Here is a 17,113-nt window from a genome sequence, read left to right as displayed (position 1 = left end):
CACGCCAAAAAAGAAGTCTGGGGCGCGTTCGTTCCTTTTCAAACTCCCCGACGATAGATGGCGCTAAGGAGCGCATCTGTAAACCTATTCGCTGCATAGACATCCTGTTTACCCCAAACAGACAGTCGCGGGACTGTGTCTGCGAGTGTGTCCGCAACTGTGGGACCGCCGGCACTGAGGAGCAGAGAGACGGAGGTATCGGGCTCTCAAGTCTCACGCATTGAACGTGACTGTCACTCAATGGTCTTAAGTCACGCCCTCCGACACACGGCTGTTCGCTGCGGCGCGTATTTCTCGTCGGCGTCCCCCCCCTCACGCCATGGTTTTTTGAAAAGTTGGCAGCTCTGTATTCAGCGAGCTATTGACATAAGAAGAAGACATTTCTACAGTCTACTGTACGTACTATTTGCTGTGTACAAAATAAGGCCTCATGCCAACAAACATCAGCACTCACTGTGAAGGTGTACAAATTGTCCTATTAACACTATACACTCCAAATCATTGTCTTTGAAAAATCCCCATTAAACTGGACAAATGTTTCATTTAGAGGGCATGTTACAATTCCTACTAATTTAAGTGAGTGCAATCATTTCATCCACTGTCATAACATATATCACTTATCAATTTCCAGGGAATATCTTCAGAAGATTCCACCAAGGTTTGACCCACTACATCCTAATCCTGGAGGCGCTGGAAAGTGGCCAACATATACTTACAGAAGTACCAATTCAAAACTAATGAGCAGCATTAACACAAGATTAGATTTGGGGTTTATAGAATCTCTGATTTTGTCTGAATTGTGTCAAATTATCACTGAATCCTCGAATCCTGTTTTTTACCTAGTGTGTTCCATTAATCAGACAGTACCTGCTTGTGTTGGAGGTACTTGTCTCAATGTGGCCTTCCCAGTACATTTTACTCAGGCAGACAGTTTAACTTTTGGCCATAACACATTTGAGAAAGAAATTATCTCTACCCAACAAGCTATGACCTTTGGGGAGGAATGTTACACTAAAAACAGCCACCAGACTATAGTTATTATGGAAGAGGACCCTGTAGTAATTGAGGCAGCCACTTACCTCTTTGAGAGGCATCTCACTGTATCAACTTTGCTGAGGTACCAGAAGGGGGTGCTACATATGCTCAAGGGAAGCCATTCCTTTTCTCCTAAAAATCATGACCTCATACTGGTTGGCCATGGCAGCAATGGTGCCAATGGAACTGTCCAGCTAGCTGCTTATGGCCCAGAAGAACTTGCCAGGTTTGTGTCAACTTTAACAAATCACAGCATTTTTGGTCATCTTGGCACCATCAGCCTCATCAGCTGCAATCTTGGAAATGACCTGCACTTCATGTTGCAGCTGCTACTAGTTCTCCGGTCTCTCAGTGTGGAAACTCAGCTACACATACACAACGCCTATCTGTCTGTTAATTCTGATGGGGAAATAATGACTCGGACTGATGGAGTCTGGAGGTCCCATGACCACAGCAGAAGAGTTATTGCTGAACTAGACCAAAGAGGTGAGCTGCTTTCAAAAGTGGAACTTGGCTGTGCAGGGCCAGTGTTTTCTGATTATGGAGGAAAGGTTTTGTATCTCCAGACACTGGAGTGGCCAAATCACCCTCAAATGTTCGTTCCAATGGTGCTGCGCAAAAAGTACCCATCTATAGATTGCCTGGAGGGACTTACTTGGAGCTTGTTCTTTGAAGAGAATGAAAGAAGGCGTGCTCCTGATTACAACCCAGATGAAAGACTCCAAAAAGCAATTTGGCTTACAGAGCCAGAATCAGAAGAAAACATTGTTTTGAAGCATATCAATAACATTCAGGATTTACTTGTGGAGATAAGATACAATGCCAAAGAGGAAGTTACATCAGACCTTTACTACGTTCTCAATGAATGCATTTACAAAGTACACAGGGAAAATCTAAACGTAAGTCTGGCAGGCAAGTTCATGAACACTGACAATCAAGCTGAAATTGAATATTTCCGTCAGAATTTCGGTGAGCAGCTGGGTGAGTTTTCCCTGCAGGAGCTTAGACGTGATCTCAAAGCATCCAAATTCAATGACTTCTGTCGCCAGACTTTCCAATTCCAGCAGTGTAACTACAACTGTGAAAGATGGGGTCGTTACTTCATGGCTGCAGTGTTTTCATCATCTGTGTGTAACTTCAGAACCTTTTCGCTTTTCCTTATGAGTGTCATAGGTTGTGAAGTAGGCCGCTCACGGGGGACTGACAGCCCCCTGTGCACAGCGTTTGTTGGAGTTGACCACCCCATGGTGACCGACCAACCCTGGCCTGAGCATCTGCAACGAGGATTCTATGGCGGTACCGTTAACAACTATGAAATGGCACCGCGGAACAGACAGATTTGGTTGGATCAGATTGTTGCAAAGGAAAATGCCTTGTACATTAAATCTAAACAGATGATGAATGCTGTCGGCCACGACGAGCAAACAGAGCTGGAGATCTTTGGGAGAGTTAAAGTCATGAATAAGTATGTGTTCTCATCTTATCTTGAATTCTTTCGAGGTACACCAGAGGGAAAGAAACTTAAGAGAGGATGTACTCCCACTTTTAATGAGAATTAAAATCAATATTGCTGGAGTAGTGTTGGCTTACAGTAATTCATCTCATTGTGTTTTTGTTGCATACTTGGCTTTAGTATTCTTCTATGGTGAAAGATATGACACAGACGTTGCATTCCGCCTGATACTGATAAGATACAGCTGGGGTGCTGCAGTCTACTTCTACTGCTTCAGCTTTCTGAAACTACTTCAAATTTGACAGTTTAAATAGCTAGGTGAGTGGGAATGTTCCTAAAAATTTACTTAAAGCAATAAAACATAACCTTGTTTTTTTCATATAGACTACTTAAGTTGTGAGAAATTTATTTCTAATAAATCTGTAAATAATGAAACAATATCAAATTGCAGTACGAGTGGTTTCTTTGTATGTTTATTACATCAATTTCTTAAGGTGTCACAGGCCAGATACAGAGAATTACAAAATATAAATACATAGAAAATGCAGGCTTGCACAGTGTAAAGCATTACTTGTAGAAACATAAGGGACTACAAAGCACACAATTTAAGGTGTTTCACCAGAAAGTCAAATATATTGACATTTAGTAGCAATCCAAGATACACTTTTGTGTTTTGTTACCGACACACATAGTTAAATTTGCTAAGACAATCACTGAAACTGTAAATTGGAGTCAGTTCTTCACAAAGAATGAAATTCAAAGTTTCAGAGCTTCTGAAGGTAATGGCGTTCTTCCTCAATGTTTCTAAGGATCAACTCGGTTGGATGATAGATGCTCTCGTGAATTAGCGTTTGTGAAAAGGAAAGCTGACTACACTGTAGTACCAAATATAAACTATGTGGTTTACTAGTGAGAGGACAAAGACTCTATTCTTGTTACCTTTTTAAAATGCTGAATGATGTTAAATCTTTTCCATTTGATAATGGAACACTTTAGAAACTGTTAACATTCCAGTTTGAGCGATTATAAAATGTACTAAGTTGTGAATACCAAAACAGAAGGCTGCTTCCTATTAGTTTGAAGGCACCATGACTCAATATTATACAAGGGGGAAAAATGCAGCAAATAAGGGAGGGTGAATCTGTTTATGACTATGACATTGCCCGATGTCCTTTTCACCAGTTAAAGCCCAAAGGAGTGCGAGGGCCTCCGCTTGTTATATTGTCTATTAGAAAGGTTCAATATGCATCAAACTAATTTGAAGCTTTTTGCCCCACTGAAAAGCCCTCTGTATCAGAAAGATAAAGATTATGGAGGGGATCTCTGCCACTGTTAGACCATTCAACAAGCACACTTCTTTTGAAGCATACAGACACATTTATATGGATGCCACAACATACAACCAATTATACTTTCAGAGTTATGTTGATGTGGACAGGTTGATATGCAGGGTTTTGAATAAAAAACAAACTGCACGTACTTCATTCATGATCACCAAATGTTACCTGGTACTACGTATAAAGATGCTGAGATTATTTTATTGTATGATTGTTGTTGAAAATATAGTGACATGGAGACTTGGGACAAAGTGAAAATTTGAATGCCAACTAGCCTGAATTTGAACTTTAACTGATGCAAAGGATACTGGGCAGTATACTGGCAAAAGTGTGATGTGGAAACCTGTCAGATAAAAGATCACATTATTTAAAAAATGTAATGTTTGAGTCAAAAAAGTTTGAAACAGCTTGCTTTATTGTACTATACTTTGTATTCTGTCCGACACCTGATTAGGAGAGTGATGTGTATATTGTTACTTTTTTTAATTAAACTCCAGGGTGGAAACTCAGAGGTGATCTGTTGGACTGAGTTTGTTCTTCACAGGAGGATGCAGCTGCAGGAGGAGCCCATCTGCTCGCTGAGAAAGCCGTGCTGTTTGGTGGCGACTGTCTGGATTAAGTTCCAGAAATGCTTGAAAGAGATGCCCTCGCCATCACCCACGCCCATCTTCCCCAGGATCTCACCGAACACGTTGTCTGAAGGAATCTGTGTAATCATGAGCAAAGGAAAAACAGGTAGAAATGTAAATTACGCAGCTCAAAAGAATGCAAGGTCCATGCGGGAGTTCCGGTTTTACTGATGTTTTATTGTAACTTAAACAAACAAACAAACAAAAGAACAAAATTACCCGCCATGCTGCCTACCCCGTCCTGATCTGTCGTTGTTGCTATCGTTGCTGCTATCGCTTGTGCGGCTGCTGTCTTTGCTGCTGGTAAAAAATCATGAGCCCACCCAGGTGCATCACGGTCCAATACCTGTCTACTCCCTTATATACACCGGGTGCACACAGTATTACCCAATTAACAAATGGAAAGACGAAGTAAACTATCAAAGAAAAAACTATCCTAATACACCAACTAAATCTAACCTAAATAAACAAATAACTATAATTAAACAATATTACTTGTGAATAAAATATACTAAAATATACTATATAAATTAAAGTAAATAGCTCCGACATTTAGTAAAGTGTGGTCCATTTAGAGTCAAATAGACCACAATGCAGCTTTAGGGCGGGGCTACACAGTAATTGACAGGTTGCTGCCGTATACAGCATCTCTGTGTAATACTGCGTTCACACCAAACGTTTACCGGGTCAGTTTACATGCTGGACAATAAAAGTGTATTCACACCAAACAAAGGGAGCGTGTCTTATCTTTGTTGCTTTATCCCCGCAAAAAGAGCTATCATTTCTGCTATTGACCATGGAAGAACTAACCACTTTCTGCATTACAGTATACTTGTTGTGGAAGTCCCCAAAACGTGGGAACATCAAATGCCCTCTTCTTTCGGTTCACACCACCGTCTGTAGCCGCACACAGCTCGGTGAATTTCACCGACGCCTCCAGGAACTGCATCTGGCTTATCACTGTAAAACAGTTACCATTTCCGCTATCCACCATGGAAATAACCTGTGGTTCTGCTTTCAAACGCCATGCTTTTTCGCAATATATCGTGTCTGTGCATTGACTCTGCAAGTAATCTGGTCACGCGTCACTCTGACTGTGTCAACTTATTATATACAAACCTTACTTGTGAACTCAAATTCACAAATGTTTATGAGTGTATGTTTTATTTTGTCACTATAACACCCCCTTACCTCACCCTAATTATATTAGCCATAGTAATTACCAATAAATATTAGCATTAGCATGAGCTAAAGGAAAGCGTAACAGCCAACGTGAACAGGAATTCTACAGAAAACAGAGAAGTGGCTTGGGCTGGGCTGCGATTGTAATGCTACTGTGGTTACAGCAAATGAGTCGGAGATAAACACGACTGGTCCCCTCTCGCAGACCTGCACATGTTGATATTTCTTTCAAGTTCAAGAGGCATTTTTGAAGGAAAGTTAAGTTTAGTTACACTTCAAAAACACCCTTGTCAATGCAAGTTGGGCAAAACAGCACAGGTGATCAAATGTAAATAACAGGAAAAAATATTCAATGCTGACATTGAGCGCTTGCTCTGCTGTTGAATGAGAAAAAAGGGTAAATGATATGGTTCATTGTTATTAAAAACCACTAACATCAACCTTTCGTCTGTCCGTTCCTATCACATCTACTGGCATCAACACAGAAAGGTTGTGGTAGATTAGCTGGGCCAAGTGTGACATTAATGAATGCATTGCTCTGAAAAGTCAAGGATATTTTAAGTTTCATATGCGTTTAAAAACCTGAGAAAACCATGACGCAAGAGGATCGCACGTGAGGCGCGCTTTACCAATTAAAACAATGGTTTTGTACTGGTAATAGTTTTGTAATGGTAATTCTAAAGTGTTACCTGGACCAGATTGGGCATCTGGGAGGACAAAAGACCTTTGAATTCATCGGTTTTCAGAGTTGGACTATTGTCAGCTGAAGCAGAATGGAACTGGGTGACCAGTGTGTTGATGGCATTCTCCAGGTCTGAAGGCTGGGGAGAAGAAACAGTAGGAAGACAAATGAAATAAGAAGGTCAGCAGACTGTCAGCAGACTGATTTTCATCAGGGGCATTGCCCTCCGACCAAAAAGGACAAAAACATTTTTTAGCATTGTCTTTAAAAACAGCATATTGAGCATTCTGATCTGCTACGACAAAGCTAGGGTTGCCAATTTGGGTCGACTGACAATAACTAAGAAAAGAGATCACATTACTCCTGTATTAGCTTCCGGATCCCTGTAAAATCCAGAATCAAATTAAAATATTTCTTCTCACCTACAAAGCCTTAAATGCATCATCATATCTTAAGGAGATCATAGTACCATATTACCCCACTAGAGAGCTCATAGTACCATATTACCCCACTAGAGAGCTCATAGTACCATATTACACACTACAGAGCTCATAGTACCATATTACCCCATTAAAAAACTAATTGTAGGTTTATAGTTAGGGCTGGCTCAGGTTCATAGTTAGGGCTAGCTCGGGTTTATAGTTAGGACTGGCTCAGGTTTGCCCTGGACCAGCCAGCCACAAGTTCTGCTGCAATAAGCTAAACTGCCCGGAGACTTCCTCGGACGTTAACTTGACTGACTAACAACTCACAGGTGGTTAGGTTTTGGCAACTAAACCACTTAGTTGTAGAACAAAAAGAGAGTGGGTGATGTAAACTTGACTACCCCAAATGAATCATGTGACTAACAACACTAATAACTCACGAGTATATCATCTGACATGACAAAATGTCATCATTTACTTTTAGTTTTGCACGGAAAATTAATAACAGTCTCTTGGACAAAAGTCCTGTTTTTAAATGTACACTCGCCCTTTATCGGATCTACCTGCGTTTGAGCAGTTTGCTATATTGCTATGTTTGTAAAGATTGTTGTTTATAAGTTTAAGTCTTATAACCAAAAAAGAATCTATCCCTTGTAATCGTATCACGCAAGCTTCCTCAACAAAATGGCGTTATCAAAGGATTTTGTTAACACGCAGAACATCAATCGGCAGGAATGCAGTTTTTTTTTCTCCTCAATTCAGAGTTAGGTAACAATTAATAAGTCTGTCGGTGTATATTGAGTTGGTTGATACATAGTAATAAAAAGAGCAGTGTTGTTATAAGTTTGTGTTATAACTTATAACACAGACTAGCAGCTAAATAATAGTTTATGGCAATAGCGGGTTCTTGAAACATCTGCTGTTGTCATTTAAGAAAATAAATACAACAATAAAACTATATTTATTTTTTACCCATCCCTAGTTAAGTAAGTTCATACATTATTATATTGAATTTGTACTTTTGTACACATCCAACAGTTACAGAGCCACATTATCCTTCATTTGGAGTGGTGTTGGTTAAATTTTCACTCTTTTAGCTCTGTTTTTGGCCTCTGAGTCCCGTCTCTTTAGCTGCTAAATGCTCTACTGAGTTAGCTCGTCTTTAACTGCATCTGTCTGTCTGCTGCTGAGCAGGTAGTGTACAGTTTACTCTAAAACCAAAACGATCCGCCTAAAGACAAAGTTGTTTAGAACAGTGAAGTTGGTGAGAATCTTTTGCAACATATTTTACATAACAAATAGTAGTTTAATTCAGCATTGATTTCAATGTGGCTTATAGCTTATTCATACAGTTATTCAGTGCATGTGGGCCAACTGCTTTTTCAAAACCACACCCTTTCTGACTGATGTACACAAGCTGCTGCAGGCCCACTTCAACTCAACAGAAACTATCCCACAGAGCACCAATACCCTGACTGAGGACAAGGCAATGTGTTTTCTGTAGAACACACACACACACACACACACACACACACACACACACACACACACACACACACACACACACACACACACACACACACACACACACACACACACACACACACACAAGTATTACCTGAAGGTTATATTACCCTATACCAGATGTGTCTCTGAAATACAAGCAGGAGGCTTGGTAAGTTTAATGGCAGAAAATAGTTGTGACTTATATTGGAGAGTGTAGAAGCATTTTGTGATTTAGTTGCAACGAGAACAATTGAAGATGTTTTTTGTAAGTGCTTATTTTCACACCTAAATCCCTACATTTCTTTCCAGCTCACTGTTGATCATAAACTGTACACATCAATAGTTGTGTTGGGGCTTTATCATACAAGGGAAGCAAGTTCTACAGCGTTCTCCTGACAACAGGTTCCAGTGCAGTATTGTTTGTTCTCATATATATATATATATATATATATATATATATATATATATATATATATATATATATGTGAACATCCATGGACTTTACGTCCGGATTCAGACTCAGCGTTAAAAGCCAGGTTTTAGGAGGATACATCCACTAAGAATTTGACTGAGATTGTGTGTTGCTCTTAATGTACTTACATAGAAAAATAAATACATTACAGACAAATGATGAGTTAATATATAACCTATGAATCCTGGACGAACATATAACAGAATGAAAGAGATCATATAATAAAGAGGAAGCCATGCTGCATTGCACAATGGTGTTTTACATACAACACACACGTACAGGTGGATGAGCTCCACCTGGGCCGTACATTAACAGTCACGCCCTGGTGAAGTAATATATTAAAATAAATAAAGATAAACACGTTCTCCCAAAAAAAAAAAATGTTGTTCATAATTAATGAATGTTCTCATAGGTGATAGATGCTTCTAGTATGTGTACATTGTTTCTAAGTGAATCACGAGACGGAGTGCTTCAGTGGCGCTTCTTCTCAGGGAGGGGCAGCTAGCTCCCGGCTCGAAGAAAGAAGTGCACGAGACTGTTCAGTAACACACACGGCGTTAAACTCGACCTATCTGGGGAAAGTTACTTTTTCCCTTCTGGCGTGAAATGTTGCGTTTTTAGCAGGAAACAATTCTTTAAGACTCGTTCCGCTCAGTTTCTCGACCGTCTATTAAACGAATTTGTAAAGTTCTTAAAAGTCAACATTACTCAACTGTGTCGTACTTTACTCACGTTTAAGTTGTTAGTTTTAGAGCTCGTGTATTTTTTTCTTACCTGAGACATGTCGACTGCGAGTTTCTCTGCTGACTTTTCTCCCTCTCGTCTGCCTCGCTGCCGTTGCTGTGTGTCTGTGGCGTGTTACCGACACGGTCCGCCCCTGGCAGCGGTCCTGGATCCTCCCTCTGCGTGAGAGAAAAGCAGGAAGAAGGAGCAACAGCCGAGGCGTCACCTTCCAGCTACCTCCACTCATACGTGATGTTATGCTATAACCTATTCCCAAATAGTGGGAATTAGTGGTTTGGACAAACGACTTGTTAAAGTATAATCCTGTGTAAAGGATGTGTTGGGATATTCCAGTGAGACGCACCTCATTCAACAGACAACTCATTCCACATCTGGAAACCTTTAGTAAAAGTTGGACGCCGTTGTTTTGCGCAATAACTGCCTGCAAGTTGAGGCTGGTATTCTACTTTTCCTCCAAACTGTCACAGTATTAACCTCTTCACTGCCAGCCGTTAATGCGACACCAGCGTCCTTTGATACTTGACAAATAATATGCAGACTTTATGTGAGACATTCATATTGTTGGGAACGTTTTAAATAAAATCAAAAGAGTTAGAAGGAAACAGAGACGGCCACATTCTTTCTATCTGGTTTTATCCACCTCAAGAATCTACAGACATTGGCTGGTCTCTACGATGTGGACTTCCAGGTGAATTACTTCGCCCCGCTTCTCCTCCAGGTCCCACACTGGATCAGTTCCCTTAATGCATCTCATGGATGGACCCTCCCTGCATGATTAGTTAACACCCACATCTTTGGAACTCCACATCTTCAGGCATTTCTTTTGTTCATTCAAATTGAGACAACTCTGACCCAGCTCCTCCACAGAGGCCATACAGCTGTTTTTTTTCCGGCTGGGTGGGACTAACTAAGAGCAGAGAACACATCTTGATATGTCTAAAGGCGGCTGTAGCTCATGGGGAGAGTGGTCGTCCTGTAAGAACAAGTTAGCTGGGGTTCGTTTCCCAGTCTGTGGAAGCCCACTCCGGCCACACCCCAAAAAAAAATTAGGACCGAAAAAATAAATGAAAAAAAATTAGGACAAAAAACTAATCTTTTTTTCTTCTTTTTTTCCGTTTTCTTTTTTTTCGTTGATCTAAAAAAAGGCAACAAAAAAAAAACCGTTTCATTCCAGGAGAGAAATGAGAACTTGACTACTGACTACAATTGTCAAAATTAGAGTTACAGCCTAAATATAGTTGTAGCTAATATATGTACACACAAAGTACATTGTTGTCCTTCCAGTGACGATTTTTAAGAACTGAGTAAAAGTAAAAGTCAACACATATATTGAATTAATTATTTACTTTAAATAACCCATCAATAGGCTAAGGGAGGGGGGGAGGGGCGGGGTCAAGTTGACAGCAGGAGCTTGCATGTAAAGGCTTTATGTATTTACAGGAGCACAGGAAAACATTCAAATGAATGATTTTCTATTTTTCAAACCGTTTACAGTAACTTAACTTTGCTCAATGACGCAGGCCAGCAACTGTAATTATTATAATACCTGAAATAAAAAATAACACTTGAAAAAATTCAACACTCCACATATAAAAATGGAAACAATGAAAGAAATTCCTCAGAACCGTATAAAAAGCTATTTAAAGCCGATTTGTTTAAAATGCTTTAAAACAAAAAGAAGGCAGATTGACCCTTTTATCTGACATACAAGGTCAACTTGGAAGTGCAGTCGCTCTTGCACCGTATTGCCCTTCTGTTGTGTAGTTAAATCTATCCTTTTGATAGTCCATTTTCTTTATGTGCTGTGCTTTAGTTTTCAACTAATGCCTGCCGCCGACACACAGAAGCAAAAGAAACACAGCAGAAAACAGAAAGAGTGAGGGCGGCACAAAGGTCAGTAGTGAACAGAGAAACAAAACGGGGGGTCAAAAAGAGAGAGAGAGGCAATGAAAGCGCAGAGGGCCGAACTGTTGCACAAACACTCGGTGTCGTGGGAGCATCGTATCAAAACCAACACAAAAGGTGTGGCGGAGACGAGCTCAGGCCCTCGAAGCCACTTGCTCTGTTTAATGCAGAACTTAATGAGGGAAGTTGTTCTGAGACTGTATCGTGAGCTCACGAGGAGAAAGTTGTGTGCTTCATGGAACAAAAGCTGAAACTAATCCAACGGGGAAATTAAAAGGGGGATGGTTTGGACTTTTTGGATGTGGGTTTGTATGAGAGAAGAGCAATGTGCGGCTACTGTTTCTGTCAAAGGAGTCTGGTGGCTTCGAAGACTCTCATTCAGTGTTCGGATGTACTTAGCTCCACCCTCTCGTGTCACTTCTGGTTGCAAAAAAACCCCCAAGATTAAGACAACAGTTTGGGGCTGCTCAGAGACAACAAGGAGGGCCGTCTCTGTGGAGTGGCCTGCCTTGAATCCAGACTGGTGAGGGTCCAGAAGGTTGTTCTGGTGCAGGAAGCAGGAGACTTGGTTAAAGAAAGCTCACTACAGAGTTTTGGAAAGAAAGGGAAGGAGAGAGACAGGTTTGTAGTTGTGGACTTCCGGCGGGTTGAGGGTGGGTTTCTTCAGGAGAGGGTTAACTCTTGCCTCCTTCAGAGAGTTGGGGGAACAGCCAGTTGAGAGGGAGGTGTTGATAAGATAGGTAAGAAAGGGAAGAAGGTCAGGAGCAATACACTGGAGAATGGTAGATTGGATGAGGTCAAGGGGGCAAGCGATTGGATGGGCAGAGGTTACCAAGGTTACCAAGGTAAGAACTTGATTGAGATACAAGAGGGTGAAAGAGGAAAGCAAAGGGGAAGAATATGAAGTTAATGAAGTTGTAGAAGAAGATAGATTAGTAAACAAGGAGCGTATGTCGTCTATCTTTTTTGTAAAGTTGTCAACAATGTGGCTTGGAGGGAGAAGGGGACAGAGACAGGGGGGTCAAGGAGGTTGGAGAAGATAGAGAGGAGTTTTTTGGGGTTAGAAAAGAGGATTTAATTCTGGATTGGTAGAACAGGCTTTTGGCTGCAGAGATAGAGGCAGAGAAGGAGGAGAGAAGAGAGCGACAGGTAAGCAGGTTGTGTTTGGATTTTGGCCATTTCCTTTCCGATGCTCGCATAGTGGCTCTCTCAGCACGCGCCGAGTCAGACAACCACGAAGCCGGAGAGGACTTACGAACCTTTTGTATCGTAAGAGGAGAGAGAATCAAGGTAGGAAGAGTCTCTGTGGCAGAGATAGGATGCATGAGGGAGAAAGAGTCAGTTGAAGGAAGGGCCGACAGAACAGATGAGGCCAGAGGGGAGGGAGAGAGGGAGAGAGGAAGAGAGGAGGGAGAGAGGAGGGAGAGAGGGATATAGGAGGGAGAGAGGGAAAGACGAGGGAGAGAGAGGAGGGAGAGAGAGACAGAGAAGAGGGAGAGAGGGAGAGAGAGAGAGAAGGGAGAGAGGGAGAGAAGAGGGAGAAAGGGAGGGAGGAGGGAGAGAGGGTGCAGAGTCTGTTGATGTGGGAGCGTTGTCAGTTCCAAAAAGTGGGAGAGAGTAAAAGATGAAGAAGTGGTCTGGGTCCTTACGTTGCTTTGGAGGGGAACTTTTCTTCTTCTTCTTCATAATCGTGACGCACAGCCCGAACAAAAAGCTCTTTGGTGGTCAGTGGTGATGTGTCCTTTCGTGTCGAGGCTTTGAAGCGGGTGTCGAGAAATCCAGGTAGATTTTGGGTGAAGCGCGGACTAAGGCTTGTGTCGATGACGTATGTGGTGATCTTCGATGCTCTATACACCGTGGACACAGCAACAGGGAGCAATTTGGGGTCAAGTGTCTTGCTCAAGGACTCAAACCATCGACCCTCTTATTGAAAGATAGGTATGCTAAGTAACCACTGACCCACAATTGCATCACAACCCTCTACTCAACTCTACTCAATGTATTTCCACTTCCCCTTTTGACCCTGCCATTATATCATAAAGACATAATATTAATAAGTTAATAATTGATTGGCATTACAAACACCATTCGTTCATTTATTTAATTCTAAGCTTCCCACATGGTGTCATTTTGATGACTGTCTATTTTACATGTTTTCTCCACTCGCTGGCGCAGTAGATCAAATGAAGCTTCGGCCCATGAGTGAACCCCTTGGATGGAAAGCTTCAAAGCCTCATCACTAGCCATTTTAATTTGACAGTAGTCAGCTGAGGGTGCAGTGGGCGTTACTTATGTGACAGGGTAACAACTTGTCATGGTCATGGGTCCACAGTTATTCATGTACACCGCCCTCGTAACAAAGTTAAAATGAAAAACAATACAAGGGAAACTGAAATAACTGTTCATCTTTCAACAGGACTACATCCCGAACCACACCAGACAACAAAGGAGTTGGACAACTCTGTGTATGTCCTTAAGTGGACGCCCTGACTTAAATCCGATTGAACATCTCTGGAGGGATCTGAAGATGACTGTGCTCCGACGCTCTCCATCAAACTTGATGGAACTTGAGAGGTTCTGCAAAGTAGAATGTGAGAAAAGCCCAGAAATAGGTATGCCAAGCTAGTAGCATCATACTCATGAAGACTTGAGGCTATAATTGCTGCCAAAGGTGCTTCAACAAAGCATTGAGCAAAGGCTGTGAATACTTTTGTACATGTTATATTTTCATTCTTTATTTTTAATAGATTTGCAAAAATGTCCCCAAAAACTTTTTCACTTCATCATTATGGGGTGTTGTGTGTAGAATGTTAAAAAAGAATAGAATCCATTTTGGAATAAGGCTGTAAATAGTGAAGCGCTGTGAGTTCTTTCTGGACGCACTATTTCTATCAGTGGCGGGCTGTCAGGGCCTGCTAAGCCTTCTCTGCTGCCGTTTAAAAATTTTTTTAAAGTAATTTTATAATGTAATTGTTTTTCACAAATACACTACATGTATTATAATTATTTTTCCCTATTAGCTTATTTTCTCATTGCACAGCTTCCTCTGCCATTCATCAAATTATGAAGCCATGAGAGTTATGTCACAATTTAAAGTGCAAATACTATATTTTGGTAATATTAGTCACACTAACGTTAGCTTACTAGTGCAGGACGTTGTGTCCCTACTTCCACTTAAAGTCACTTTGATGTGATGTCTGTAATGAATGTTCAGTTGCAAAAAGCTGGCAAAAAGGAAACATTAAGGAATGGTAATGAGCTTTGTTTAGTTGCTGTTGTTGAAGGTGAAGTGGACTCTGGTCAGAAATGTTGTAGCTCTTGCTCCACAAATGTTTCGAGAGAAGCAAGTGTAAAACGGCACGTTATAGCCTACTGTCATCTTTGTGTAAAGCAACGGAGGTATAGCAATGTTTTGCCATCTGTCTGCGTGGTAGCTAAACCTAACATCTGTGTTGAAAATTATGTTTAAACTATTTATGGCATATTGCTAAAAAAGGAAAAACTGCTCAAAATTACTGTATTGTGATTCACAGCAACATTTATTTACAATAAGATTCACCCAGGAATGAATTTTGACTATGATGCACTGCAGGTCTATGGCAACATGCTGTATAGGAGTTCTACAGTAATTTGGCTAGTTTATAGTAACATTACTGTGACAACTAAAGAAACTTGTTACAGTAATAGTCTGTTCGTTAATCTGGGCTGAATACAAATGTAAGAGTGGTCGTTATGAAAGTGTTTGACCTCAATACTCTCAATGATATTGCTGTCTTTAACACGTTGGAGACAGACAGGGCAACTGCAACTAGCAACTTCACATTGAAGACACTTTGTCTTGGATAGAAAAGCTGGTTTAAATGTTTTATGTTTCTGGTTAAAACCTGTTTGAGACAGGAGAGGCTGTTAGAAAACTCTTTGTCACATGAGGTGGTTTGGTCTTTTCAGAATAATGTGCTTCATGCTGCAATATTCAATACTGGGACATATATTATTATATTGTTCTGGCATAATATAGGTCAGAATGGGTATAAAACACAGTATAAAACCTCCATTAGACCACCGAATCAGAATCAGAATCAGAATACGTTTTATTGCCACATAAGTTATCACAAACGAGGAATTTGTCTTGGCATAGGGTGCAAGATAAAAGACAACAACAACAACAAGGAACATTTAACTGTACAAGTGAAAGTATAAAAATTTGAATAAAAAACAAGTAAATAAGTAAATGCAGTAATGTGCAGTAAATAAGTAGCGATGCAATAAATAAAAATAAAGGGGTGACGATCAATAATGATAATAATAAGAGTAAAGGTAAGTAAAGTGCACAGAATGAGGTAATGAATGTTTAAAGTGACAGGTGATGAGTAAAGTGGCGAGTGACCTTGAATGTGTGATGTTGACATATGTGCAGGGGGGAGAAGGGAGAGAAGGGAGAGAAGGAGAGAAGGGAGAGAAGGGAAGGTCCTGGGGGAGACAGAGTCAGTCAGCGGGGGACCCGGGCTCTGTTGATGAGCCCGACTGCTGCTGGGTAGAAACTGTTTGTGTGGCGGGAGGTCCTGGTCCTGATGGACCTCAGCCTCCTGCCAGAGGGAAGGGACTCAAAAGGTTTATGTCCGGGGTGAGAGGGGTCGGCTGCAATCTTCCCTGCCCGCTTCAAGGTCCTTGAAGCAAACAAGACCTGGAGGGACGGCAGATTGCAGCCAATCACCTCTCAGCACAGCGGATGATGCGCTGCAGCCCGGCCTTGTCCTTGGCAGTGGCTGCAACGTGCCAGACGGTGATGGAGGAGCCGAGGATGGACTCAATGATGGCGGTGTAGAAGTGCACCATCATTGTCTTTGGCAGGTTGAATTTCTTCAGCTGCTGCAGAAAGAACATCCTCTGCTGGGCCTTCTTGGTGATGGAGCTGATGTTCAGCTCCCACTTGAGGTCCTGGGTGATGATGGAGCCCAGGAAGTAGAAGGACTCCACAGCGTCAACGGGGGAGTTATGCAGGGTCAGAGGGGCGGGTGGGGCTGCGCTCTACCTATAGTCCACAACCATCTTCACTGTTTTAAGAGCGTTGAGCTTCAGGTTGTTCTGGCTGCACCAGGTCACCAGGTGCTCAGTCTCCCACCTGTAGGCAGACTCATCCCTGCCGGAGATCAGACCGATGAGGGTGGTGTCGTCCGCGAACTTCAGGAGCTTGACGGACTGGTGACTGGAGGTGCAGCTGTTTGTGTGCAGCGAGAAGAGCAGAGGAGAAAGAACGCAGCCTTGGGGGGATCAGGTGCTGGTGGTCCTGGAGCCAGAGACGTGTTTCCCCAGCTTCACGTGCTGCTTCCTGTCAGACAGGAAGTCTGTGATCCACCTGCAGGTGGAGTCTGGCACGTGCAGCTGTGAGAGCTTGTCCTGCAGCAGGGACAGGATGATTGTATTAAAAGCAGAGCTGAAGTCCACAAACAGGATCCTGGCGTAGGTTCCCGGGGAGTCCAGATGCTGGAGGATGAAGTGCAGGGCCATGTTGACTGCATCGTCTGCAGACCTGTTGGCTCTGTAGGCGAACTGCAGGGGGTCCAGCAAAGGGTCGGTGATGTCCTTGAGGTGGGACAGGACCAGGCACTCAAAAGACTTCATGACCACAGAGGTCAGGGCGACGGGCCTGTAGTCATTGAGCCTCCTGCACGTTGCTCTGCGGCGGCATGTAAACACCGACCAGGATGAATGACGTGAAACGGCAGCGCGTGTAAACGCACGC

The 17,113-nt window shown here is 42.1% G+C and overlaps 1 protein-coding gene across 1 annotated transcript; it reads right to left on the bottom strand.

The window, feature by feature from the left end:
• Positions 1–2,939: 2,939 nt before the first annotated feature.
• Positions 2,940–9,634, bottom strand: s100v2 (S100 calcium binding protein V2). Its single transcript, XM_068599160.1, has 3 exons — positions 9,496–9,634; positions 6,326–6,457; positions 2,940–4,531 (listed from the first exon to the last, which is right to left on the bottom strand). The coding sequence occupies exons 1-3, from the start codon at positions 9,502–9,504 to the stop codon at positions 4,364–4,366; spliced, it is 309 nt and encodes a 102-aa protein (XP_068455261.1). The 5' UTR covers positions 9,505–9,634; the 3' UTR covers positions 2,940–4,363.
• Between the last annotated feature and the right edge of the window lie 7,479 nt (positions 9,635–17,113).

Source organism: Clinocottus analis, unplaced genomic scaffold (genome assembly GCF_023055335.1).
Source record: "Clinocottus analis isolate CAN_PGR_092001 unplaced genomic scaffold, fCliAna1.0.p SCAF_43, whole genome shotgun sequence".
In the NCBI taxonomy this organism is placed as follows: domain Eukaryota; kingdom Metazoa; phylum Chordata; class Actinopteri; order Perciformes; family Cottidae; genus Clinocottus; species Clinocottus analis.
This window is presented reverse-complemented; position numbering and strand designations above follow the sequence as displayed.